Source organism: Centropristis striata, chromosome 9, assembly GCF_030273125.1.
Source record: "Centropristis striata isolate RG_2023a ecotype Rhode Island chromosome 9, C.striata_1.0, whole genome shotgun sequence".
Lineage (NCBI taxonomy): Eukaryota > Metazoa > Chordata > Actinopteri > Perciformes > Serranidae > Centropristis > Centropristis striata.
In genome coordinates, this window is record NC_081525.1 from 19,308,546 (window position 1) to 19,335,554 (window position 27,009).

The 27,009-nt window shown below is 40.3% G+C and overlaps 1 protein-coding gene across 2 annotated transcripts in view; it reads left to right on the forward strand.

Annotated features, from left to right (window-relative positions):
* Positions 1-6,990: 6,990 nt before the first annotated feature.
* Positions 6,991-27,009, forward strand: part of pdgfra (platelet-derived growth factor receptor, alpha polypeptide) — a 30,452-nt gene continuing 10,433 nt past the window's right edge. The window contains exons 1-18 of one of the 2 annotated variants that reach the window (XM_059340575.1): positions 6,991-7,211; positions 9,430-9,505; positions 9,592-9,870; positions 11,366-11,626; positions 12,125-12,264; positions 18,894-19,056; positions 19,444-19,636; positions 20,233-20,348; positions 21,086-21,382; positions 21,964-22,230; positions 22,997-23,133; positions 23,225-23,393; positions 23,535-23,724; positions 23,859-23,974; positions 24,096-24,222; positions 25,367-25,563; positions 26,143-26,237; positions 26,680-26,812. In XM_059340575.1, the coding sequence (XP_059196558.1) occupies positions 9,448-9,505; positions 9,592-9,870; positions 11,366-11,626; positions 12,125-12,264; positions 18,894-19,056; positions 19,444-19,636; positions 20,233-20,348; positions 21,086-21,382; positions 21,964-22,230; positions 22,997-23,133; positions 23,225-23,393; positions 23,535-23,724; positions 23,859-23,974; positions 24,096-24,222; positions 25,367-25,563; positions 26,143-26,237; positions 26,680-26,812 (2,938 nt within the window). In that variant the 5' untranslated portion in view covers positions 6,991-7,211; positions 9,430-9,447. Of the gene's footprint in view, positions 7,212-9,050; positions 9,101-9,429; positions 9,506-9,591; positions 9,871-11,365; positions 11,627-12,124; positions 12,265-18,893; positions 19,057-19,443; positions 19,637-20,232; positions 20,349-21,085; positions 21,383-21,963; positions 22,231-22,996; positions 23,134-23,224; positions 23,394-23,534; positions 23,725-23,858; positions 23,975-24,095; positions 24,223-25,366; positions 25,564-26,142; positions 26,238-26,679; positions 26,813-27,009 lie in introns of those variants that run through there. The other variant, XM_059340574.1, reaches the window with a different exon arrangement.

A 27,009-nucleotide genomic window follows, 5' to 3' on the forward strand; every position in this document is an offset into this window, starting at 1 on the left:
ATTTGTAAACTATGTATATGTGTATTTATTGTAATAAACATGATGAGTTGACCTAAGAAGTTGTGAATGTATTGATCATTTTTTGTGTTCATTTATGGAGATAAATGGATCTGATGCAAGTTTTTATTTTTAAGAATTAGAATTTTTTTTTAATATGTATATATTTTCTAATCAATGCAAATGGATAAACTTAACTTTAAATGAGCAACAGAAATAAATAGCCCTCACTATAGTATTTCAAAATGTATATACATAATCTGCATATGCAATTATGTATGTAATAATAATAATAATAATAATAATATTTTTTCATGATACATTGATCAGGAAGCACTAGTCCTATAGTTGTAGTGATATAATATAGGGGGGAATAAAAATAAAATAAAATAAAGTAGCATTAACTGTATAATGTGATGCAGAACGTCATCCAATTACATTACATATGAGTGGCAAAACTATTTGAAACACCTTTCAGTGCAATACAATCCAGGAAAAGATCACAAATGGCTATTATAATAATAATAATATATATACTCATCAGTTTTTTTATGTTGAAAAAAATCGACTTGTTTGGATTTCAGTGGTGCGTAAAAGCTGAGCCAACTACATATTTCACCATCTAATCCATAGCTTTTATTATTATTATTATTATTATTATTATTATTATAAGGCTGACATTATATGCTATTGCTTCTATGTTTAATATAACATACTAGTAGAGCTTATGTTCAGTATGGCTTTTTAAAAACGATTTTTGAAAGATTCTATAACAGAGCTCAATTTCCATACGATGGGTCTATTTTTAATTCAAATGTGGCTGTAGTGAGCTATATGAAAGCTGTAATTTCTCCTTAGATCTGACCACAAAAGGGTACCCGATAACGCCCCTGGGGAGCAGCCAATAGTCCATTAATGTTCACTTTTGAAAAGATTTTTGGTTGTCCAAAGCGAGTTTAATTGCGTTTTCGGTCCCACGTTGGTTGATTATGCTGCTATTGCTTGAAACCACAGAACAAGGATATATAGAAGTGGGCAAAGGCTTTGACAGGTTAGATTGTCCTGCCTTGAGACTCGCATTTAGCCGGAGACCCCCCGACGGCTGCGTGCTCACAGAGCTTTGAGAGACAGCGACAGGGTTCCTCCGAACGATTTAGTCACTGTTTCATTAGGCACTATTTGAACCTTTCAACTTATGGTGAATTAAAGGAGGGGAGGGGGGGGGGGGAGGGGGGCGCTCAAATGGAAAGACTCTGAGGGGGATTACGTAGGAGGGGCCGCTGGAAATTAGCTGACGCCTAATTTAACTCGTTTCTGTCAGAGTTTGGGATACATTCCTAATTGAGAGGGGAAGCAGGTGAAGTTTTGGTCCCACGCAGGCCCATTCAGAGGCGGAATAAATGGTCCCCTTTCACATCCCGCTGGTGATCATATATTATTGGGGGGAAAGCCACCTAATGAATATATATTGAAGTTCCTATTAATCGAATTAGAGTTCCCTTGCAGGTGTGAAAGACCAATGCAGCATTTAAAGCGATTAACAATGGAATAAACCGCAGTTTGGAAAAAGGCTCCCCCCTCTTTGGAGCCCCACAGGACGTGACCTCAGACTGTAATGGCCACTATAATGAGCTGAGGCTCATTTTGACATCCAGGTCCAATGGATGTGTGTCCTCCAAAACTGTCCCACTAAAACTTCTGATCACATTTATCCAACTATTTAAAATAATGTAAGGAAAGTGGTAATTTTACATGAAAGAGACTCTACCTACCACTGCACAGACAAACGAGAGCACTCCAAACACGTCAGCACCCCGGCCACCATTGAAAATGTGGCAATTACGCATGACAAAAGACAATTAATAAGAGCGCTTTTCAGCCGGTTGCAGCTGCTGTCTCATGCGGAGAAGAAGCTCAAGTGCCGGTGTGGAGAAGAGGGGAGCAGCGTTGTCTTTTCTAGAAGAGACGTCCACTTTACTAATGAATCAGCAGTGCAATATAATCCTCCCTAAACGCGACTTATAGGCTACTTCCCATCTAAAGCCTGGGTCACAGCAGAGTGTGGAGAGGTTTGGAGAAGGAGGATCAGCCAAGAACCGTTCCACACCTCTTGGCTCATGATTGTTTAGCAAACTTTTGGGGCAGTTAAAGGTGTACCTTAGACGATGATGGCAGCCTGCTGGTATCAATACACTGACTTCACAGCTGGCGACCAAGCTGCACTGGAAAATTATGAAATTTGGGCTGTTTGATTTGGTATTTTGTAAATAATTGGGGGGTATTTTGGCCTTCAACACCTTGAGAGTTGAAGGGTCAATCTGTGTGTGTGAGTGTGTGTGTGTGTGTGTGTGTGTGTGTGTGTGTGTGTCTGTGTGTGTGTGTGTGTGTGTGTGTCTGTGTGTGTGCGTGTGTGTCTGTGTGTGTAGGAGGGGGTTTCATCATCATCAGTTAATCATAATGGTGACCTTTGTAAAATGAAAGTCAAGTGGGTAATTCTATCTTTGCATGAACAAGGTCAGATATATTTGGTGGAACACTGTTGATTTTATTAATTTATGTTTATGTTATGATTATTTATGACTAATTGTATTCTTTTTACTTATTTTAGTCATTTATTTTGCTTTTGACACACTAACAAACAGCATATAGCCAATAAATGACATTACAAAGTCAAAAGAATAAATAATATCAAACAGACACTGTCCAAAATGACAATAAAAAGAATATAATTGAACAAAACAATGAGACACAGGTCAACATCTCACCTCTGGCATCATATTGTGGCAATACATGTAGATTATACGGCTGATGTGATGGAAGGTTTTCGATATATCTCAATAAATTCGAATATCATAGAAAAGTTTATTTATGTCAGTAATTCAATTCAAAAAGTGAAAATAACACATTATATAGATCCATTACACACAGAATAAAACATTTCATGTCTTAATTTATTCAATTTCTTCTGATTATAATGATTATGGCTTACATTTAATGAAGACCTAAAATTCAGTGTCTCAAAAAACAATACAATATTACAAAAGTCCAATATTAAAAAGTATGTTTAATATGGAAATGTTGGCCTCTGAAAAGTATGTCCACCTATATGCACTCAATACTTGGTTGGGGCTATTTGATTTAAACTATTGTAAATTGACTTTTCCATGATAATCTAATTGAGCATTGAGATGCACCTGTAATCCACAAAGGGCTGTAATATCTTCCTTTTGCTTGTTTTTTTATATGATTGGCCCGGAAATGTTTGTATTGACTCCACTTCCTTTTCATTTAATTTTGAAAGCCTTACACACAGTTGAATGTAGCAGTGTCTTTAACATATGTTTATGCTTGGCTACTATATTCTGTATGTATGTATGTATATATATGTGTGTGTGTGTGTGTGTCAGTGTGTGTGTGTGTGTGTGTTGTGTTGTGTTTGGATGTATAAAACTCACCTTGACTTGTCTCCACAGCTCCCCTGAGTCTCTTTCCACTCCACCGCTTCAGGGAGATCATGTAAAATAAACACAGGAGAATTTTACTAATGTATTGATTTGTTATTTCTTTATGGATACTTAGATGGAGTCAGTGTTTAGTCCGAGAGGCGAACACTTGCCAGGACTGGTCCAGACAGGTTTCAGCACGCTGGACAGCTCCGGGTGGGACCCGCCGCCCGCAGGTCACCGACAGTCTGTGGACTCATCTTCTAACACGTCAGCACATCTGGATCACCGCTGGACCTGCTGCTATATGTCGCATCAGGCCTGTGAGGTTATATGAACTCTAAATCACAGACGTGCAAGTCGGAAAGTGACAGAAATTCATTGATTATTATATGTGAACTGAATAACAACTTTAAGACAACAACAAAGCAGCATAACAAAGAACAGGTTGAGCTTTAAATTATTTTATTTGCTATGAGTTTAGATTGGTAAGCTACACTTTTTAATTTTCAAACGCTGCGCATGACAGAATCTTAATACTGGCGGGGTCTCGGTCTGATTTTAACACAGGAAGGACAAAGCATGAGTGAAACTGATATGCATATATGCTTGTATCGTTTAATATGAAAGGGAATGTATAATTCTTATTTAATAAGTCCCATTTGAACGTCGCTTACAGTTGGTTAGATAGATTGCTATTTTTCCAAAGCCCCCTGGTGGACAGTTGGGGGTATGTCACTTGAAACATCCAGCTGACTGTCCAACCGTCATATACAGCACGAGCATGTCATGGCATTGTTCTTCAATTATGCGGAACAAATGGCATCTAATACCTCACTTTAATCTTCCTGTTATGTTCGTTCCTCAGGAACAGCAATAATAATCATGGGTCAATTTGACTCGGGGCATTTTCCAAAACTTTCAGAAACTTAATCCCACTAAACATTGTTTACATTTCATTAATAACTCCATTACTGACCATTATAATCAATATTTAATGGTCTTCTTTACCTCTCACAGATCACGGTTCAATGAGGATAATTCAGTCGTATTTTACTCTAAAAATTCATATTTTTTTCCTTTTTTTTTTTAAAGAAAAAATACTTTGAACTATTTTTTTTTTTATTTTTAAACTTTGAAATGGGTCAATTTGACCCGCAACATAACAGGAGGGTTAAAAAAAATATTAATCATTTGAAAAAAATAAGATAACAAGAAATAATACAAATAACTTCTATATATTAATTGTATGTATTAATAAACTCTGCATATATATTATGCATACATATAACATATATTATCTTTATCATCATCATAATAATAATTTGTCATGACAAATTAATGACCAGGAAGCTCATACTGGAAGGTAAGGGTTACTCATTTTAAGGGGGGGGGGGTCCTCCCCAATAAAAAAGTGTTTTTCCGATTCATTAAATATGAAATTTCACAACATTTGAGACCATTATTATTATGACCATATGATATGTGTGCAAAGAGTTGGAAAAGGTTGATCAGGTAATAAATAAACAACATACTTAAAGCATAAAGACAGACATTATACCTGATGAAAGTCGTGTTGGTTTTTCCATATATTCAGCTCAGGTGGAGCCCAGAATGGCTGCAATGATATTGGGAAAACCCTGAGTGCATACTTTTATTCCACTTAGATACTTTTCTTCAGCAAAACACAACATCAAACTCCATCTTGCACCTCCATCCAACTCCAGCTTTAAGTTAAGAGTGCCCAAGCACCATGTACAGTGCTTCATCATAGCTGTTATGACTCAAACATTTCAATAATATTTAGCTGTAATCATTTGGAGAAAACAATACTGATTTGTAACTTATTTGTGACTTTGGAGTTAGTTTTTAAGTGTTTGTGAAGGCAAATATTCTCATCTGAACTATTGAAAACAATAAAAAAAGTTTTTAGTAAATGTTGAGATCTACAGAAATCAGTGGTGGAAGAAGTATTCAGATCTCTTACTTAAGTAAAAGTACTAATACCACACTTTGAAAATACTCCACTACAATTAAAAGTCCTGCATTCATGTTTTACTTAAGTAAAAAGTACAAAAGTATCAGCATCAAAATGTACTTAAAGTATCAAAAGTAAAAGTATTCCCTATGCAGAATGTCCCCACTCTAATTCTATATATTCCAATTAGATTATTAGATTATTAATATTGATGCATTTATTAAGGACATCAAGGTCGGCTAATCCAACTCAATACACTGTTATGTGGTTTAATTTATAAACATGTGTAATCATTTTTGAATTGATATATTTCTTCATGTTAAATCTCAACCTGAAAAGTAACTAAAGCTGGTAGCTAAATGTAGTGGACTAAAAAGTACAATATTTTCCTCAAAATGTAGTGGAGTAGAAGTATAAAGTTACACAAAATGGAAATACCCAAGTAAATTACCCTATAAATACCTCAAAAAGGTACTTAAGTAGAGTACTTGAGTAAATGTAAATGTACAGTAATTTACCTGAATATCTTTAATTTGATTTATATATTAGGCAAAAAGTGTTAAAAGAAGACCCCCTTAAAGTGAGACCCTCGGTTTGAGGTGAGCTAGTCCTTCCTGAGCTGAGATCCTTTGTTTGGAGAACAAGGACACTGTTCTTTTCGGCAACATGTGGAAGTAATTGCGCCAAACGGCTGCATGGAGCTAAGAGAGAGGGGGGAGAGAGGGGGGGAGCGGGGGTGATGATCGGCCCCGGGGCTCTGCTCCTTACAGGGACACACCGGTCTGATGCCCCTCTCCTCTGCCCACAGATAGGTGATTCATAGCGGCCCATTATTCTGCTGCTGCCCGTCGGGAGAGCCCCGGGGTATAGGGACTGGGCTGTAAAAAACCCACCTAATAATAATAATAATAAGGACTCGCTAAACAGCTGACGCATATGTGCCAGAAAACAGCAGTCACATTGGTTTTCTGTGGAAAAGAAGAATACCCATGATTTCGTTATTCATTTCAGTAAGATTTAAGGGAGACGTGTAAGTGTTTGTGTTTGTGTGTGTGTGTGTGTGTGTGTGTGTGTGTGTGTAGCTCTGATGTGATATGATGGTGTTGGAGCGCCCTCTATGAGCTCAGACCTCCACTGTTCCCAGTTTGTGGCTGATGCATAAGAACTGAATCCACTCACTGAGCTGCCGCGCATCCTGCAGAGAATTAGTCTAAAAAGTACTTTTTAAATCATAATGTGCTAATAACGCTTGGTAAAATAGAAATACTTATAATTACACTCACTAAACAAGAACATGTGTGTACATACAAAAATGATCAGATGCAACATGTGACTAAAATTCGCTTTCTGTCCACCAAAAGTTATCGCATGAAAAATAAAACCCCATTAAAACATTATGTGTCCTTTTATTTCTTTGTGAATATTCGTCTGCACTGAAAGAGACTCTTACTTTGAAAAGGGGTCCAGGCGCTGGAAGGGAGGAGAGGAGAAGGGGGGGTGGGTGTCATTTCCTGAGAGTTATTTACTTTGAGCCAGATGATTACTTCTTTTTTTTAGTCGTTGGGAGGAGGGAGGACTGTAACATTGAATCAGTTACAGGTCGCTTAGCCGGAGCGCAGTAGTGAGGACGGTCGCGGATGCGGACAGAGGGGCGCACATATGCTCTCACAGCGCAGGATCTCTGAGGATTACAGCCGCTGCAAAGGACCCTTACTGCGCCTTTTGGAGCGACCGATTCACTGTGGATATACTGACACCAAAGGAATATAAAGAGGGGATTAGGCTACTAAAAGGTAATTGAAAGGTTACAGGGAGCCAAAAGATGATTGAAATACGTTTTTCTCACTCTTTTTTTTAGTTTTGGGTGTTTTTTTTAGTAGAATAAAGCTTGATGAATTTAATTTGCTATAGGTCTTACATAGGAATTTAATTGCGGAATAAATTAATCAAATTATTAGATTATCTGGAAAACTTTGTGAAAAAGTTTTATTCACTTGTGCACATGCAACTTGTGCAACTTTTGCGTTATAGGCAGCACATTATATTCTTTGAGATTACTTTTTCTGGTCCCTATGCACCATATGGTGTCACCCCTGGGCGCCGAGCGGGGATACGTCGCCTACTCTGCTGGATAAAAAGCGCTCGGTCTCGGCCTCACAGCTGGAGGTGTCACCCCGAAGACTGAAGGGCACCATTGTGTGAGGAGGAGATGCTGCCTGGCATGTAATGGGAAACACATTTTGGAAATTGTACATCACATTGTTTTCTCGTCTGCTCGTGGAATGTGAGGAATTAAAATGGAAAATCGGCACTGGAGTGAGTCCGGCTGAGGCTTCAGAGCTGCAGCTGAATGGAGAAAGAGAGGAGGGGGAAAAAAAGACGTTTTGGAGCCACGACGCATTCTTCATTAACCAGCTACCCCGCTGTGTCGACGAGGGGGGCTGCATAGGAATACAGCTTGTGGTCCAAATTGCTCAAATATTTAGAAACAAACTTTTTCTTAATGCTTGCAAAAATCATTTCCATGGAAATCGAACTTTTTGACGCAGGATTAAACTGAACCTATCACCATCCGTGGAGGGCACAAAGTTGAGACAAGCCTTATCAGCTGTTGCTCTGCATGTATCCATGCATTTGCTATGTGCCACATTTGTTGAGTGGCTTGTTGGAAAGGAGGGGGGGATAAAAGAAGTCATGCAGGCAGCCTCACGGCCACTCCAGGCGGCTTAGTTAGATTTACGCGCAGTGGCTGGAGGATCCTCGCCAAAGCCAATGCAAAATTAAAAAAAATCCCTTGTTGAAATTGTTTGAGACAAGGCGTGTGCACAAACACGTCAAAACGCATTAGGCTTTGTGTCAGCTGATTCCCACGCGAATGTGTACTTTTGTGCGGAGCGGGTCCGCAAATTATAGAGTTAAACAAACCCAGGTTGCCCATGGATAATTTCGGATGAGCCAGAGCGCGCAGCCACAGGAAGCTATGCAAAGGGCCAAAGCGTTTTATTGTTCGGGGACACTGTCCATGAAAGATAGGGAATGTCCACGGTGGCTTTTGGACTACAGAAAAAAGAGCTGGAAGTCAAATATAAAACTATTCTCCTGAATCAGAAGTGTGAGAGAAAAGCGAAGGTTTATGTGAATAAAATTGTTAATCGTTTTTGAGCGCCTTTCAAACTGTGGCCCCTGATCCAACATCCCAGACCGACAGACAGACCAGAGGAATGTCCGCTGGAGAGCTCTGTGACAAAACCAAACCTGACAGGATCTGTGAGATGACTTGAGAGGAGTCTAGACCAAACTTGAGGACGTCGTAATTATGGGGTCTTTAGCATTTCGTTTTAAATATGGTTGATTAAACAAGAACAAAACCCAGATAGATAGACATGCATGTTATGCTTGGAAATAAAAGTTTAAAGTCAAAGTAATAAAAAAACGGGCCTTTGTCTTCAATCAAGGCGAAAAGAAAAAGTTTAGAAAGGCGACTTTGCAAACTGGAGATGATGCGATTCAGGGAGGTTTGGTGCGCTCAAAATGTGGCCTGTGTCGCCCCCTGCTGGCAGCCCTCATGTTCACATGGAGCGCACCCTGTCGCTCCTCTCCATCCTGTCCCCCATTCTTCTTCTTCTTCTTAGGAATTTACTGTCTTGCTATCTTCGCCCTCATCTTACGAAAAATGATTCATGTAATCATGTGATACATTTTTAATTTGTTACTTTTCCAGTACTGGTGTGATGTGGGAGACCACACGTGTTGCTGCCAAGTTGCCCAAATCCCTCTATAAATCTCTGAGGGTTTACTATAGCAACAGCATAGGCCTATAGCTGAGGTTACTGCACATAGGCCTAGCATGGCGGGACATCAAGAAGTCAGCAAAACATTGATTTATTGATTAAGAAGTAATGTGGATGATGTGGAGACAGTTGTTTGGTATCTTATCAGGAAGGGCCAAATAATGCACAAAGTGTTTGCTTTACTTGTTGACTCAAGAAGTCGCATTTTCTGTTTTTACAGGCCAGGACATCCAGAGTCATGGATGGGCTAAAGACGTTTGTCGTCTTTGGGGGTATCCTGGTGGTGTTGTCTACAGGTAAGTTGTAAATATAAGTAGTAGTGTACATATTACTGATGTTTTTTTCATTGTTTTTGACAGTTTCTCTAATGTTTTCCTTGTAGTTACCTCCGGACTGTCGCCACCAAGAATTGTGTCCAATGAAGAAGAGTTCATCCTGCAGCCCAACTCCGTGTTCAACATAAGCTGTACCGGTAAAAGAAACGTGGTTTGGGCTGAACCCCTGCCGACAAACTCCCTCGTTTATCCAGGATACTACACGGCGACGCTTTACATTTACAACGCAACTGTTGAAAACACCGCTTTCTACGTGTGCACCTATGACCCAGAGGGTGATGAACCGGAACTAAACAATGAGGCGGAAATATATGTTTTTGTCCCAGGTAAATATGTTTTTATTTGTTTGTTTTTAACATGGCTTTATTATGTATATGGAGTGAGTATATCGTCACCTTATTAAATGAATCACCTAACACATTTTTTCAAGTTTTACAGGAAACACAAAAAACTTCACCAAAAGTGTAACATATGACATTTATTGACCATTTCACTCAAAAAGGATGTAACAAAGGATGGCTATTGGCATAGTAATAACACTGTGTGTAAATTATGTAACTTAAGAGAAATAAATGACTTAGGCAATTTTTTGAACATGCCTTTGTGACTTAAGCAAGATATGGTAACACTTTATTTTGAAGGTGTTTACATAAGAGTCACACAAGCCTGTCAGAAACATGACATGACAAGTATCATGAGCATTAATGTTACTTCAAAGTGACATTAATGTTCAGGACACATCCCATGTCATGTTTATGACACACTCATGTCACTCTTATGTAGACACCTTCAAAATAAAGTGTTACCATATCTTGCTTAAGTCACAAAGACATGTTCAAAAAATTGCCCAAGTCACATTTTATTTTGACTTAGGCATATTAAATCCGCTTAAGTCACACACTTGACATAGGCCATTATCTTAAAGGGGTAAAATCACATGATCTGATCAACTGAGGATGTAGGCGATTTTACCATTGGTGGCCAGCGTCATGAGGAGATGATTTAGGCAAAAAAAACAACTATTTTTTTTAACAGTGTGACGATATGTAACTGTCTCTGAGATACACAATTCTTGGCATAATTTTAGTTTATTAATTAATTTATGCAGCACTGTATTTAAAGGAGTAGGCCCACACAATCAGAGAATTAGCTGAGTCACAACAGTTACACAGCATTAGCTAAACTAAGCTAACATTAGCTGAGTCATACCAGACCAAGCAAGGCTGTTGCAAAGATCCTGAGTATATCATATTGAGCAAGGTGCATGTTATTGCCTATATTTTCATTTAATTTGTATGAGCGATGTGTTATTTCTTCTTACATAAGTATAGTAGTCAAATTTTCCAGGAAATGTAGGGTAAAAAGTAAAATATATAGTAATTAAATACAATTCAAGGGGACCACTAACTAAATTAATTTCAATATGTTATTTCCAAGCCTTAGGAGAATTCAATTGATATCTGTGAACATAAGTTGCAAACTTGTAAAGTCATAAGGTATAAGGTCTGGCTCCATATATGAATGTATTATGAATAAGACACTGATTTTATTTTATTTTTTAATCCAAATTAACTTTATTCTGTTGTAATGTCAGTTCTGAAACCGAAAATGTACCCATAGAGTCAGTGCTTTCATCTATAACATCACAAATTAGAGTTTTAGCACCTGAGACTTTGGACTGTCTTAGACCATAGGAATGACGTGTACATTTTTAAAATTGGGCATAGTTCTCCTTTAAGTATGAAAATACAATAGTGCCTTTCAATCAAACCAAATCCCATTACACAGTGTGACCTCATTCCTCTGCTTGCACACCTGCAGATCCCCTGGCTCCATTTGTCCCCGAGTCCCCTGAGAACTTGGTGATCCCCATGCACGCACTCGGGGTCCCCATCTCCTGCCGTGTGTCTGACCCCAACTCACATGTCATCCTGAGGAGCGTCTCCAGTGGAGAGGAGATACCGGCCCACTATGAAAACAAGATGGGCTTCATTGGAGATCTCTCGCCCGGGCAGTACCAGTGTGAAACCACAGTGAACGGCCAGACTATGAGAAGCGCCATTTACACTGTGGAGGCTGAAGGTAAGTCAAGTTGAATATGAATAGAGCGAGGAAAAGGGGCATTTCATAGATTTGGTGTCTTCAATTCTGTTGGTGTGCTGTATGATAACATCACTGAATATATCTGAATATTCATGACTAATAGGAGTATTTTAACTTAGAATGATGATTAGGTTATTACTGAGCATTTCTTGTCACAAAAGTAATAGGATAAGGATTAAAAATCTGCACAGCTGGAATCACTCCCCGACTCTGTTTACCATGAGAGGGCTGCAGGGTGATCTCACTGCATGAGAGCCACGACATTATGTCATTATCACAGAGGGAGATGACTTAACACGTCTGTTTTCACTCTGTGTGTGTGTGTGTGTGTGTGTGTGTGTGTGTGTGTGTGTGTGTGTGTGAGTGCTGACGACCTACTGAGCCACCACTCTGATAAATGAGCTCTTGGTAATCAAGTTGTCACTATCTTGGGACCTGTGAGATGCTGATATCTGCTCTCTGGTGGTCCCTCTGTAGCCCCTACGGTGATGGAGGAATTCGACGTGGAAGTAAAAGCCAGCGAGGAGACGTTGAGAGCGGGACAGCCCTTTAACGTCACATGCGTCGCCCCGACTGGACAGGGCTTCCTGCAGCAGTGGCTCCATCCTAAAAAACAGGCAAGAAGAAGCCCTTTTTTCTCTGTGTTTGTCTTAAATTTCAATTTAGTCTCCTCTATGGCTTCCTCCATAATCAGCTTTAACGTCTCAGCCTTCCTGCCCTATTTCCTTCAACCGCTTGTCATATTTCCATGTCGTTTCCTACCCGGCAGCTCTGAGCCTTAAATTAGCAAATAATGGTTTTGGACCTAAACCTACCGTAACAGCGGCAAGTGGAATATAGCTCTGAGAACGGCCCTTAGTGGTTACAAAGTATGTGTTAGGAAGGCAGCGACCGATTTGTGTCTTCATTATGAGGACGTCGGCCAAACAGCTCTTGCTGCAGTTAACTCCATATGCAGGACACTGTTGGGAAGTTCAGGGCAAATGGCTGGAGGGGGAGCAGGCAGTTCAAAAGAAGGAGAAAAAGGATAGTAAATCTTTTGACCCCAGTGACCTTGAGGCTTGTAGGACAGATGTTGTCTGCATATGACAGCCAACTAAACATTTAATGCTTTTGAAGTGTTGGCTAAAAGCATCCAAAAGGCTTTCATGTGCAATTTATGTTTGTTTATATTTGTTTGTCTGATTCTTAATCTATACAGCACGTTGTCTGTTTTTCTGCACGGGGTTCCTCTAAGCCCTTTTCCAGAGACAGTGAGGGTAGGAACACTGGAGTCTTGACTGCTGGTTTTGGTCTCAGTTGCAATTACAGTCTTTTTTTTTTTTTTTTTTAAACTTTATTTTTAATTTTTCACATTTTTCCAGTGTCTTACACAAACAATCAAGACATATGAATCTCATAAATCAGAACATACATAAATCAGAACATACAGGTCACCGAGGGAAATCAAACTCTTTGTCTCAGAAAAAAGAAAAGAAAAAGAAAAACACACTACGAAGTAGGGTCACAGTAATCCATAGGTAGGAGGTTAGGAGTTATTCTGTTTTCTCATTTACATACGTAAGCCATTTCGACCAATATTTCAGGGCTTTGTTACGGTTCAGTCTTAGAGAAAAAGTCAACATCTCCATTTCATATATCTCTCTTACAGTGGCTGACCACTCTCCCACCGTTGGTGGCTCCCTGTTAAGCCATTTCCTAGTTATTGGTTTTTTCCCAGCTGCCAATAGTATCTTTAGTAGGTATTTATCTTGGGATGTAAGGTCAGTTGGTAGATTGCACAAATAAACGGTTTGAAAATTATATTTAATGTCAAAACCGAGAATTAAGTTTATTTCTTCAACTACACCTATCCAATAACACTGAATCACTGGGCAGCACCAAAAGATGTGACTGTGGTCAGCCATCACATTATTACAATGTCTCCAGCAATGTCCAGATTCATCTCTACCACTCTGTAAATATTTTCTTCTTGGGGTAACAAAAAACCTAATGACATTTTTCCAAGCAAATTCCCTCCATTTCCCTGAACTGGTGGTGGTGGAATTTAATTCGCATATGTTTAACCACTCATCTTCTGTCAAGATTATATTTGCTTCCCTCTCCCATTTACATTTTATATATGATGTTGACATTCTTTTGTGAGTTTGTTGGCATAGGTATATTCTGGACACTAATTTCTTGTGAATTTTACCTTTGTATGCGTTAATGACTATGTTAATGAGGTCCGTGTCATCTTCTTTCAGAATTTTTATATTTCTATCATAATGATGCCTGAGCTGCAAGTATCTGTAAAAATCCTGTTTATCTAAATCATGGTTTTTCTGTAGTTGTTGGAAACTATCCAGGCCTCTATCAGATGAGATCACACAATATGAGGTAATGCCTTTTCGAGTCAGTTCCTTAAATCTCGTATCCAGCTGAGCTGGTAAGAAATCTCTGTCAGATTCAACCCATCTCAGAAGCCGAGCTTTCCTCTCTAATTTTGAGTTGCTGACCTCCTTGAACCAGATATTAAGGGAAGTTTTTGTAGGGTTATTTAGCGTACTCAAATATATATTCTTGAGAGCTTTGTCCCCCAGTAAAGACTGAAGAGGAATATCAAGTTGGTTTAACTCTAGTTCCTTCCATCTTGCATCATAGTCCTGCATACACCAATAGACCACATACTGCAGTTGTGCTGCTTTGTAGTAGTCCACCATACATGGGAGTGACATCCCACCTTTCTCCTTTGGCAGGTGTAATGTTTTGTAGCGTACCCTTGGTTTTTTGTTTTGCCATATGAATCTGGAGATGGTCCGATTCCATTCGTTGAACTGCTTAGTTGGTACTTCTACGGGCAATGATTGAAAGAGGAATAACAGTTGAGGTAATATAACCATTTTTATAGTTTCTATTCGGCTGTATAGATCGAGTGTCAGGGAAGTCCATCTTTCCAAATCATTTTTAATTTTGTTTGTGATGATACTGTAGTTTGCATTAAATATACCTTCGTAGGTCTTGGGGATGTTAACACCTAAATATTTCAAAATTCTGGTTTTCCATTTAAATTTAAACATTTTACGTACATTTTCCTGAGGAGAGTAATTAAAAGAAAGAGTCTGAGTTTTCTCTATGTTCAGTTTGTATCCCGAATAGAAACCATATTGGTCGAGGCTGGACATTAGTTTAGGAAGACTGGTATCTGGGTCGGACAAAGTCACCAGAATATCATCTGCATATAGACATGTCTTATATTCTCTTCCTTTATGTATGATTCCCATAATTTCTGGGTCTTCCCTGATTTTTTGAGCAAGTGGCTCTATAAACAGAGCAAAAAGGATGGGGCTCAATGGACAGCCCTGTCTGCATCCTCGCTCCAAAGGGATTGTGCCTGAGAGACTACCATTTATTCTAATTCGGGCAGCTGGAGAATTATATATTGATTTAAAACATCTTATGACCATATCGTTAAAGCCAAAGCGTTTTAGGACCAAGTATAAAAATTCCCAACGCACCGAGTCGAAAGCTTTTTCTGCATCTAAGCTAATTACTAGGGACCTTGTATTACACCTGCTCATAGTGTCTACTAGATGTATTGTTCGCCTGACATTGTCTTGTGTACGCCTGTTTTTAACAAATCCCGTCTGGTCCGTGTCGATCAGATCAGGGACAATATTTTCCAGCCTGCTGACTATAATAGAGGTAAATATTTTATAGTCTGCATTCAAAACAGAAATAGGTCTGTATGAGCTGCACTCTGTTCTGTCCTTTCCTGGCTTTGGTATTACAGATATTATGGCTTGTCTCCAAGATGGTGGGGTCTCTCCTCCCTTTAGCACATAGTTAAAACATTTTAATAACAGTGGGGTCAAGGAGTCCCTAAAAGACTTATACCACTCTGCGGGTAATCCATCTCCCCCTGCTGCCTTGTTTGTCTTTAGTTTAGAAATGGCCTTATCAACCTCTGCTATTGTAATATCTGCAGTTAACCACTTGTTTTGTTCTGTGCCGATAGATGGCAAGTCAAGAGATTCTAAAAACTGCTTTATTGTGGCGGGTTCTGCTAATTTAGGTTGGGCATACAAATTCCTGTAGTACCTTTCGAATGTCTTCTGTATTTCTTCTGGTTTAGAACATATCTGGTTGGTAACAGGGTCCTTTAATTTATAGATGGCTCTTTCAGACTGCTGTTTCCTAAGTCTCCAGGCCAATATTTTTTTCGCTCGAGGTCCGTTTTCATAGTAAGTTTGTTTGACATATTTCAGTTTGAGTTCCACCTGATCGTTAAGTTTCTTATTTAGTTCTGATTTTAAGGCAGATATTTGTTCAAGTATGGCTGGGTCATTAGACTCGATGTGTTCCTGCTCCAGTAAGTCCAGCTTGTATATCAGGCCATTGAGTCGCTTAAGTTTTTCTTTTTTCTTTTGTGATGTCCACATTATAATTTTCCCACGCAATACTGCTTTTCCTGCATCCCATAATATACTTGGTGACACCTCTGCATTACTGTTAAATTCCATGTAGTCCCTTGTTTCTTTTTTAATGAAATCCACAAATTGATTATCATTTAGTATGGAGGTGTTAAGCCTCCAAATGGTATTTTTGCGTGGGACATCCAAATGTATTTTCAGATATACTCCCGAGTGATCAGATATATCTCTAACACCGATGTTACAGTCTAGTATTCTGTGTCTGTCTGCTCCAAACATAAAGAAGTAATCAATTCTAGAGTAGACTTTGTGGGGATGAGAATAAAAAGTAAACTGTTTAGCACATGGGTGGACGTCCCTCCATACATCAATTAAACCTGCCCTTTTAATCATTTTCTTAATATACTGAGACTCAAAGTTCATTCTCTTTGTTGGGTTTGTGGAGTCTAGGGTGGGATGCAACTGTATGTTCCAGTCCCCCCCACAAATCAGGACACCAGACACTTCTGTAACTATCAAATCGAATATTCTATTAATTAAAGTCCTGTCCTGTCCTGGTGGTCTGTAAACATTGAGTAGTGTTACTTCTTTTGAGTCCAAGGTTCCCTTCACCAAAACAAAACGTCCTTCCTTGTCCACAATCTGTTTGGAAAGCTGAAAGTCCACCTTATTTGCAATTAGTATGGCAACTCCTCTCGCATGACCATTTGCATATGACGAAAAGAACACATTTTTAAAACCCATCTTTTTCAGTTTCTCGTGTTCAGTTTTAACCAAATGAGTTTCCTGCCAAAATATTATTTGTTGTTGCTCTCTTTTCATCTTGGCTATGAGCTTTCCTCTTTTAATTGGGTTCTGTAACCCGTTAACGTTAAGTGTTATGACTCTGTATTCTTGCTGAGGCATTTACAGTCAGATATGATTGTTCCCTCCTTTACGTGTACACATGGTGACCTTAACCATAGAACATAAGTACTAACAGTAACAAAGTACTTGTAACTTGAGAACACACAGGTAAAAGAAATGAGAAATAACAAAGAAAAAACAGCTTCCATAACAGTCTTTCCTCTTATAAAAGGAGTCCAAATTGGAGAGGAAAACCTCCAAAATATGAAGGGCCACTCCAGTGCTAACTGGGATATCTCAAAAATGAGTATCAACTCAGTGCACGCCCGGAATAACTTAAACAGGCTCCCAGTCCAACGGCATGATATTTTGATCCGTTAACGGTAAACTAAAGCATTCGTCCCAGATAAGTAATTAGGTTACAGGATACAAGATTATGAAAATATAGATGAACACAGTGTCTTATTCTCAAAGAGGATCAGTTATTACTCCTGCGCTGGTTTAAGTCACTGTGTATGCAGGTCTTACCGCGGGGATGACCACTTGTTAGAGTGGTGCTCACCTCGGCGTGGGGGCTGTGTCCGCTGTGTCGCGGCGAAATCCGCTGAGCTTTTTCCGCGCCCTCTCACCTTGTGTATCCGTTTTTCGTCTTTTAGCGCCCACCATCTCCCATGACAGCTTCGTTAGTATCTCCGCTGGTGTCGCCTCGGAGGGTCCCTCTTGGATGCTGTCGTCCGGTGCAAGTCCCCTCTTCCTCAGGTCCTCCATGGCTTCAGCTGCGCTGTTGTAGACGGCGGGGCCGCTGTCAAAAAACACCCGGAGTCTGGCCGGTAGCGGGGTTTGGAAACGGAGACCCTTTTCCTTTAGAAGCTTTCTGATAGGAGCGTAGGCTTTCCTTTTCTTTTGTGTCTCTGCCGGGTAATCTTGGTCAAAGTATAATCTCTGTTGGTCGAGGCGAATCTCTCCCTTTTTCCACGCGGAGCGGAGCACCTGCTCCTTGGTTCTGTACTCCTGAAAGCAGATCACCACCGATCGGGGGCTGGCATTTTGCGGTGGTTTCGGACCCAGTGCGCGGTGACAGCGCTGTATGCCCAGATCAGTGTCTTGAAGTGGCAGCTCAGCTTTAATGAGTCTCTCAATAAACTCTTGCAGGTTACCTCCTTCCACGTCCTCGGGCACCCCATAAATGCGAATGTTATTTCTCCGCGAGCGGGCCTCTAAGTCCGTCAGCTTGGCCTGTATCTGGTCTTGATTTTTCAGAGTTTGAATTATCACTTCTTTCGCCGCAGCGGTCCATTCCTCCATCTCAGATACTCGCTGTGTTGCCTCCTCCGCTCTGTCCCTTGTTTCTTTTAGGTCGGTCACAATTTCGTTCAGCTTTTTATTCACATCTTCTCTGAAACTAGCAAGGTCCTTCTTCATATCTCTGGCTAGGTTATCACTGAAACTGTTTAAGTCCGCCTTAACATCCGCGCGGATAGCCTGTATTTCTTTGTGGATTGCCCCGATGCTAGCTTGCAGGCTCTCCATTGCTAATGCCTCGTGTTCGTTGTTTATCTCACCGTCTTTTCCTGTCGTGTTTTTTTCACCTTTCTCTTGGGTCTGGATTGATTTGCTCTTAGTTTTTCTTGACATTGTCCCCTATCATCTTAATTTTTAAATTACCGATGGTTAAAACAGCTCTATTGTGGGGAATTTAGCCGATCTGACTGGGAGCACTTGTTCAGCACGTCCGCTCACCTCTACGCCATAGCCGGAAGCCCCAATTACAGTCTTTTAAAAGGCTCTGTGGTCCTGATTTATCTCCTGCAGCCTAGCAAGTGTTTTAACCATTAGCCTTCAGCAGCAAGACTGAGCAGCACTGATTCTACCTGTAAAACGGAAAAAATCAGAGAGTTAAAAAATTCTTGTATCTTATTACCATTATATATATTTTTTTATTCCAGTGAGGAGAATCTCAAACGCATATTGTTCCTGTCTTCTTATAGGCTGTGGGTGCAGTCCAGATGAAACAGACACTTCCTGACCGGGTCATCTACACCCTCAGCATCCCACAAGCCACCGCTCAGGATAGCGGCACCTACGAGTGTTCAGTCACGCACGAAATCAGCGGAGAGGTCAGAGCCGGCAGCGTGGCCGTCACTGTCTTCGGTAAGTCTCTGTCTGTTCACAAACCTGGATTTAATGAGCCAAACTATAATAATGTAACTGATTTACTTCCATTTAATCCAATGTTCTCAATGTCATTCAGATACATTTATACATTGTGCTTTCACATATGCACTCAAGATGCTTTTAGTGGTGTGTGGAAGTCATTTTCTACCATCCGTCTGTAAAGCTTCACCTCTGCTTTCAACATCAGCTACTGTGTTTTATGGGATGGCTCCAGCAGATGTGTGTCAGGCCTTCGTTTCACCTCTCTGTCACTTCGCCTCCGTTTCAATCCTCCCCTTGCTCTGCTGTCCTGCAGTCCTACTTCATTTCTTCACCCAGTTTCATCCATAATCACCTGCTTATTCTTCTTCTCTTCTTCTTCAGAGGAGAATTCCTTCGTGGCTCTGGACCACAGCGGGATTCTAGTGACGGAGTTTGTCAGCCTGTTAGAGGAGACGGAGTTCACCATCCTCATCAATGCCTACCCGGCGCCCAAAGTCACTTGGCTGAAAGACGGCAAAGCCATGCCACAGAACTACTACACCCTTACCAAAACTAGCCACCTCGAAGGGAATCGGTGAGGATCAAGTTCATGATTTGTTAGTAGAATAATGGATGAAGTTCATAGGTTTCAGCTCTGACATGTTTAAATTCAAAGGAATAGTTTGGCATTTTGGAAAATACTCTTACCTGCTTTCCTGGCAAGAGTTAGATGAAAAGGTATCATTCCCATGTCTTGATATTAAATATGAAACTGGAGCCAGGAGATGGGTAGGTTGCTTCAGTATAAGGACTATCTGTCAAACATTCTACATCTTGTTTGTCAAACTGCAAAAAAACAGTTTGAAAATGGCAATTTGTCAGAATTTTGTCAGTTTTTTTTAATCCATTACTCACCATGGAGGCAGGCAAGAAAAGTTTTCTACAAGAATTGAAGGTTACACTGGGTAACCTTCCTTACTAGTAGATCATTCGTTCATTCGGACAGAGCCTGGCCAGCTGATTCTCCCTGTTTCCAGTCCTTATGCTAAGCGAAGCTAAACCCCATAGGCTCCATCTTAATATTCATAGTACAGACATAAAAGTGGCATTGATTCTCTCACTTACCTCTCAGCAGATAAGTGTTGTGTCAACAATTCCTTTAAACTACAAAAAATTATTTTCTTCTCGCAGGTATCAAAGTATTCTGACATTACGGCAGCCTCTGGGCAAAGACAGCGGGAACTACAGCATCACAGCCATCAGTGGCTCACGCACTGCTCACTTCTCCTTTTCCATCAAAGTCAAAGGTAAGAGAGAAGCTTGAATAGATATATAGATGGTAGAGGTGGGGGGGAAAATCGATACAGAATAGTATCGTGATATTTTGCGTGGTGATATTATATCGATTCATGGCCGCCAAGTATCGATATTTAGTGATCTGACGGACAGCCGGCGGGCTGTCAGTATTTCGGCCTTTTTTTTTCTTCCGGAGTCCACAGCGGGCTCACTTTTATGGAGATGCTGGTACTATATGAAACTATAAGATCTAAGGAATCTATAGGCACGATATCGATTGGAATAACACTGCAAAGTTAAGCTTTTTTATGTTTTATTCCAAAAAATAGAGCCGTGAAGCTTTAAGTTGAGGAAAGTTTGAGAAAATGCTGCAGTTGTTGTCGTCCATACATGTTTGATATCAGTTCAGTTCAGTTTGACTGAATCCTTTGTTGGTCAGTCTGTGGGTCTGACTCTCATTGTGGAGAAATAAAAAGACTGAAGTGAGATGAATAGACTGAGAGTTTTCTCTTATTTGACAAAACAATTCTTGATTGAATTTAATTTTGTGGTCACAAAATGCAGTTAAACAGTTAAATATAAATATGCGAATAAATATCGCAAAATGCTTAAAATAGCAATGATATCGTATCGTGACTCAAGAATTGGGATAAAATCGTATCGTTGGGCCTCTGATGATTCACACCTCTAATAAATGGATACATGAGTCTTGATCTGTGACTGACCACTGTATGTGTCTTTCTTTCAGCTCCCACTGCAATGATGTTCCCACCGTCCTCAGCTCCTGTGCTGCTGCCACAGGTGGAGGAGATGGTGGTGCCACTTCACACTCCTTTCACCTTGACGTGTCGGGGTGAAGCACAACTAGCCTGGGAGACGCCGCTCGACGTGCAGGAGCAAACGAGGGAGGACAATAGTGGCCTGTTTGTCACCGTCATCACCGTGGACAACGCCACCGCAATGCACTCCGGCTACTACAGCTGCTTCTACAACAGAAACACCACTGAGGATACAGAGGACAGCAGCATCTACATCTACGTGCCAGGTACACAGCAGCTTACAAAAAATCTTTCCCGCCACATGCCATCACACTGTACAATAACAAATAATAGCCTGGTTCATTACATACTGTCGTTATGCACTTTATGTGTTTTTTTATGCACACTGGTCATTGCACCTATTTGTTTCACGGCACCAACATTTTTATACTGCATATTCATATTTATTCTGTACTGGAATTCTACTCCTTAATACATACTCCTTCTTTAGACACTTTATTTTTACATTACATTTTATTGTATTTTTATATTTTATCACTTGAAGTATGCCTAGGATGTTCTTTTTATTTAATTGTGTTGTTATTGTCTCTGTGTGGAATGCTGCTGCTACACTGTAATTTCCCAGCTTGGGATAAATAAAGTCTATCTATCTATCTATCTATCTATCTATCTATCTATCTATCTATCTATCTATCTATCTATCTATCTATCTATCTATCTATCTATCTATCTATCTATCTATCTATCTATCTATCTATCTATCTATCTATCTATCTTTAAGCCTGTTTGTTTTTTATAATTTCACTTCATCAATCGGTTTGAGAAACTTATTTTTTTCCGAACTCAGACCCAGACGTCCCCTTTGTACCATCACCCGTGCCCTTTGGCAACCACGTCCTGTCTGACCACGAGGAGATGGAGATCCAGTGTCGAGTGTCTGATCCCAGTGCTAACGTGACCCTGGTTAACGTCGACACCCAGGAGCCTGTTCCCAGTGTTTATGACAGCAAAAGGGGCGCTTTGGGAGTATTCACTGCCGGAACATACGTCTGTAAGGCTGTCATAAACGGAGTAGAACACTACAGCGAGGAATACATCGTCCACGGCTGGACAGGTGTGTGTTCACCTAAAACAGACAAAACAGACTGTATACCGTTCAAATCTGACCAATCAACTCCAACACCTTTTGTGGATGTTTGGCTGCTTCATCATGGCAAAAAAATCTGAATCATGCTTATTTTAGATAATATAGATTACGATTATTTAACACGATTACTCATTGCCTTTGGAAATATCATGCCTTTGAACTGAAAAAATAATTACAAAAATGTAAACAGTTTTGATTAATAAAAATTAAAAAATATGTAAATATACAGTCATGGAAAAAAATATTAGACCACCCTTGTTTTCTCCAATTTCTTGTTAATTTTAATGCCTGGTACAACTAAAGGTACATTTGTTTGGACAAATGTAATGCTATCAACAAAAATAGCTCATAACAGCTTAATTCAAGAGCTGATATCTAGACACTTTCCGTGTTTTTTTTTTAATAATGATTTTGGTTATTATCAAAATAAACAATAAACTGAATAAAAAGGGTGGTCTAATAATTTTTTCCATGACTGTATATATACATTTAAATAAATACTATAAAATGAAAATAAATTTGATCAAGATGTTGTAAAGTTAGAGCACTTCCACAGCCTACTGAAAACAACTAAACAACTGTAAAGAAAAAGGGCGTGCTGCATTTATGCCACAAGATTGAACAAGCATCATTGTGAAATGGAATGCACGCAATAATTATTTTATCTCCATTACCTGATTTTTATAATCCGACCCATCTCGTGCACATACTCACCATGTTGATTGTATCTCAGGTGGTGCTGCGCTGCATGTTGAGCTGACGGCCAAACGGACTGCTCTGCTGGTGGGAGACACCCTCACAGTCACCTGCGTGGCTCGGGGATCTGAGATTCTGGAAGACCATTGGAAATACCCTGGAAAACTGTTGAGGGTAAATTCATCCTGTGCAAAACAATTTAAACAGTCTCCAAAAGTCTTATTGTAAGGTGGTGTAAGACTCAAAGTTTCTCTGTGTTTCACAGACTAACAGTGCTATCAAAACAGTGCATGAGAATAAGAGGGACCAGGAGATCCTTTACACCCTGACCATCCCAGAGGCCTCAACCAAAGACAGTGGCATCTACTCTTGCTCCATCACTGATATTATTAGTAATGAGAGCCAGACAAAGGAGATAGCTATTCGCGTTTTTGGTATGAAAGCTGTATTTTGTTTATTGTTTTTTCTTAATAGTATTATTGTTTGGTATTATTTCATAAATGTTTCTCTTTCCTGTGGTGACGAATGATTGCTTATTGTCTGCTTATGGCTTCTCCTTTTTTTTTCCCTACCAGGGGGTGAGTTTATGTCGGTCCGGCCGGAGTTTGAAGAGTATGAATCGGCAGAGCTGGACGAAGTCCGCGAGTTCAGGGCTGAAATCAGCTCCTTCCCCACCGCTCATGTCACTTGGCTCAAAGACGGCGTCCTGCTCAGCGACGTGACGGCAGAGATCTCCACCAGCCTGCGGCAGCTCAGCGAGACCAGGTGAGACTCTCACACAAGGTCGACTAATGACAAGCTCAGAGTCAGCATTCCCACACATTCACCAGGCCTGTCATTAGTGTGGATGTGAATGTTTATGGCTGTGCGTTTATACCAGTTTCTGCCTTTCTGTTCAGCTACATGAGTGTTCTTACTCTGATCCGAGCCAAGGAGGAGGACAGCGGGAACTACACCATGCGAGTAGAGAATGGAGACAAACGCCGTGATGTCGGATTAATCTTGGAGGTCAAAGGTCAGAGAGAAGAATGCTTCAAACCCTTCATTACCTTTATTTCCTTGCATTCGCAAACTTTTGGTTACAGTCTGTCTTTTTTTCATATACTTACACACACTTCTGTTGGACTGTGTTTCAGTGCCTGCAGTCATTGTGGACCTGATGGACATCCATCATGGCTCTGCCACAGGCCAGTCCGTGGTGTGCATTACAAGAGGACAGCCAACTCCAGTGGTGGAGTGGTTCGTCTGCAAGAACATCAAACAGTAAGTTCAGTCCTCGCTCAAGCCAACAGAGATGCTTACAGACTTCTCAGTCCACATATATGCAGTCACAAGTCAAGCTCCTCCAACCTTTTAACTGCATTAGCCACTGAACAACAATGCATACAGCTCTGGACAGGGATCTGTTCACATATTAATGCTTATCATAATGTGTAAAGGTCCACTGGGAACCCAAATATAGTTCAGATAGTTTTTTGCATAGGGTTTTTCAACAGCAGTGTGCAGGATTTTATTTTGCATGCTTTGCATGCTACATGCTATTTCTTGGTATATATCCAGATATGAAATTACATACAGTCATGGAAAAAATATATTAGACCACTTTTTCTTCAATTTGTTTGGTTATTTTAATGCCTGGTACAACTAAAGGTACATTTGTTGGACAAATATAATGATAACAACAAAAATAGTTCCGTAGAGTTTAATTTAAGAGCTGATATCTAGCCATTTTCCATGGTTTTCTTGATGATAACCAAAATCATTATCAAGAAAACCATGGAAAATGTCTAGATATCAGCTCTTAAATTAAACTTTTATGACTATTTTTGTTTTTATCATTATATTTGTCCAAACAAATGTACCTTTAGTTGTACCAGGCATTAAAATGAACAAGAAATTGAAGAAAACAAGGGTGGTCCAACTATTAAATGACATATATTGGGATAGAAGATTTTGGCCATATCACCCAGCCTTATTTCCACTTTAACAAATATTTCCACATTTCTTTAATAATAATAATGATAATAATAATAATAATTCAAGAGCAAAATCTCTGATTGCTGAGTCACAGTTGGACCTAGCGTCCCTGTTCACCGGACAGTTGCAACAAATAACCCGCTTGATTTTAAATGCCGACTCCTACCTTTGCTCAGTGAATTTCAGCTTCTTCCCCCTGGGCGGAGGTTAATAGGCCTATGGTGTAGGACAAAACAGTATAAAATCAGCTTTGTTCCGACATGTGTTTGGTGATTTTAGTGATTTTTGGGAACCTTGTGTACTTTTCTTATGTTTTTCTCATGTCTGTCTGTGTTGTTTGTAAAATGTGTGTAGACACCTCATCTCCCTGCAAACCAAATCTACCTACAATTACAAATAACCTATCCTCTCTTCCTTTGTTCACATTAAGTTGTGCCAATGACTCGTCTTCCTGGGTGCCACTCCCCGCAAACTCCACGGAGATCACAATGGACTCTCACATCGACGAGGAGAGCAACCTGGAGAGCCAGGTCATGTTTGGTCATCTGGAAAGCACGCTGGCAGTGCGCTGCCTGGCCAGGAACGAGATGGCTGCTGTTAGCAGGGAGGTCAAACTGGTGTCCAACGGTAAGAACACACAAACACATTTCAACCACGTTTGTTTGCCCTGCAGTAACTTTCCTCTTTAGCCATCTTTTAAACTGACATTTGACATTGTTGTTTCCTCTGAAGTTCCTTCCATGTCTAACACTCAGAGTGTGACAGGTTTTGTGAGCGACTGTGTTCAGGGCTGTCAGTGTTACAGCAGCTGTCAGATGATAAGTTTGTGGCGAGACAGCTGATAGGGGTCTGTGAGAAAGGGGCTCTTATTCTGACAGCTAATTCAGGCAAGCAAGACATCGTTAGACCATTTGGTCCTTCCAGATGAGCTTTACACCCTCAGCCATTACTCCCACTCAGCCTAAGTGTCTGACCCCCTCCCCCACCCCATTTTACTGTTATCATCCCAGCATACCTTTAGGTCCTAGTAATCTGAGCACTCTATGGATTTAATTGTCTCTAAAGCCAGACAGACAAGATTTCTGATGCAACACGTATTTCACTTCAAGCATTTCATTTTGTCATTACAATGGACACACATTGCTTCCATGTGATCAGTATGCTCTCCATCTAACATGTGTGACTGCTGGCTCTCCCCCTGAACAGGCCCTCACCCTGAGCTGACTGTAGCTGCTGCTGTGCTGGTGCTCCTGGTCATTGTCATCATCTCACTCATTGTCTTGGTTGTTATCTGGAAACAGGTATTGCTGCCATCATTCTGCCATCATTCTCATATTCACTCACATCCTATTCTGCTACTCTCACACCTGTTTATGCATTTGGAAAACTTGTTTTTTTGGAGCATGGTAGCCTTGCAAAATCAGGCCTAAATTCCCTGATTCATAAAAGTGTTTTTTTTAACAACTAACAAGCAGCAATTTATTTTCAATTCCAGTCGTGTACTGTGCCAAAATATTTTGGGTATCCATCAAATAGCATTGCTCCTACCCAAAGCAAAAGCCTCCTGAGCTAATAAATAAAAATGTGTGGGCAGACTTTGCAAAACTCGTAGAAAATTGCTGTTAAAAACAACTGAGAATGGTAAAACTGTCCCAAAAGCCAAACATTAGACCCTGTAGTGTTTCCAAAAATCCTGACTTTAAAGTTAAATTAATTAGCTCTTTTATGTGTTTTGCCCTGCAGAAACCACGGTACGAGATCCGCTGGAGGGTCATAGAGTCTGTGAGCCCAGACGGCCATGAGTACATCTACGTGGATCCCATGCAGCTCCCCTATGACTCCAGATGGGAGTTCCCCCGTGACAGACTTGTGCTCGGTGAGCTGACTGTCATTTTTCACGGTGCTAAAGCTGCAGTCTTGTCCCAGTGGCTCTGCGGCCTCCCTGCAGGGATGTTCCGGTCAAGATGTCTCACTCTGTCTTTGAAGCGAGGCTGCCAGAAGCTTATCTTGCTCGGGCAGAAGGGGTTTGCTGGCTGGGGTTGGTTTTGACTCAGTGATCAAGGAGACTTTCAG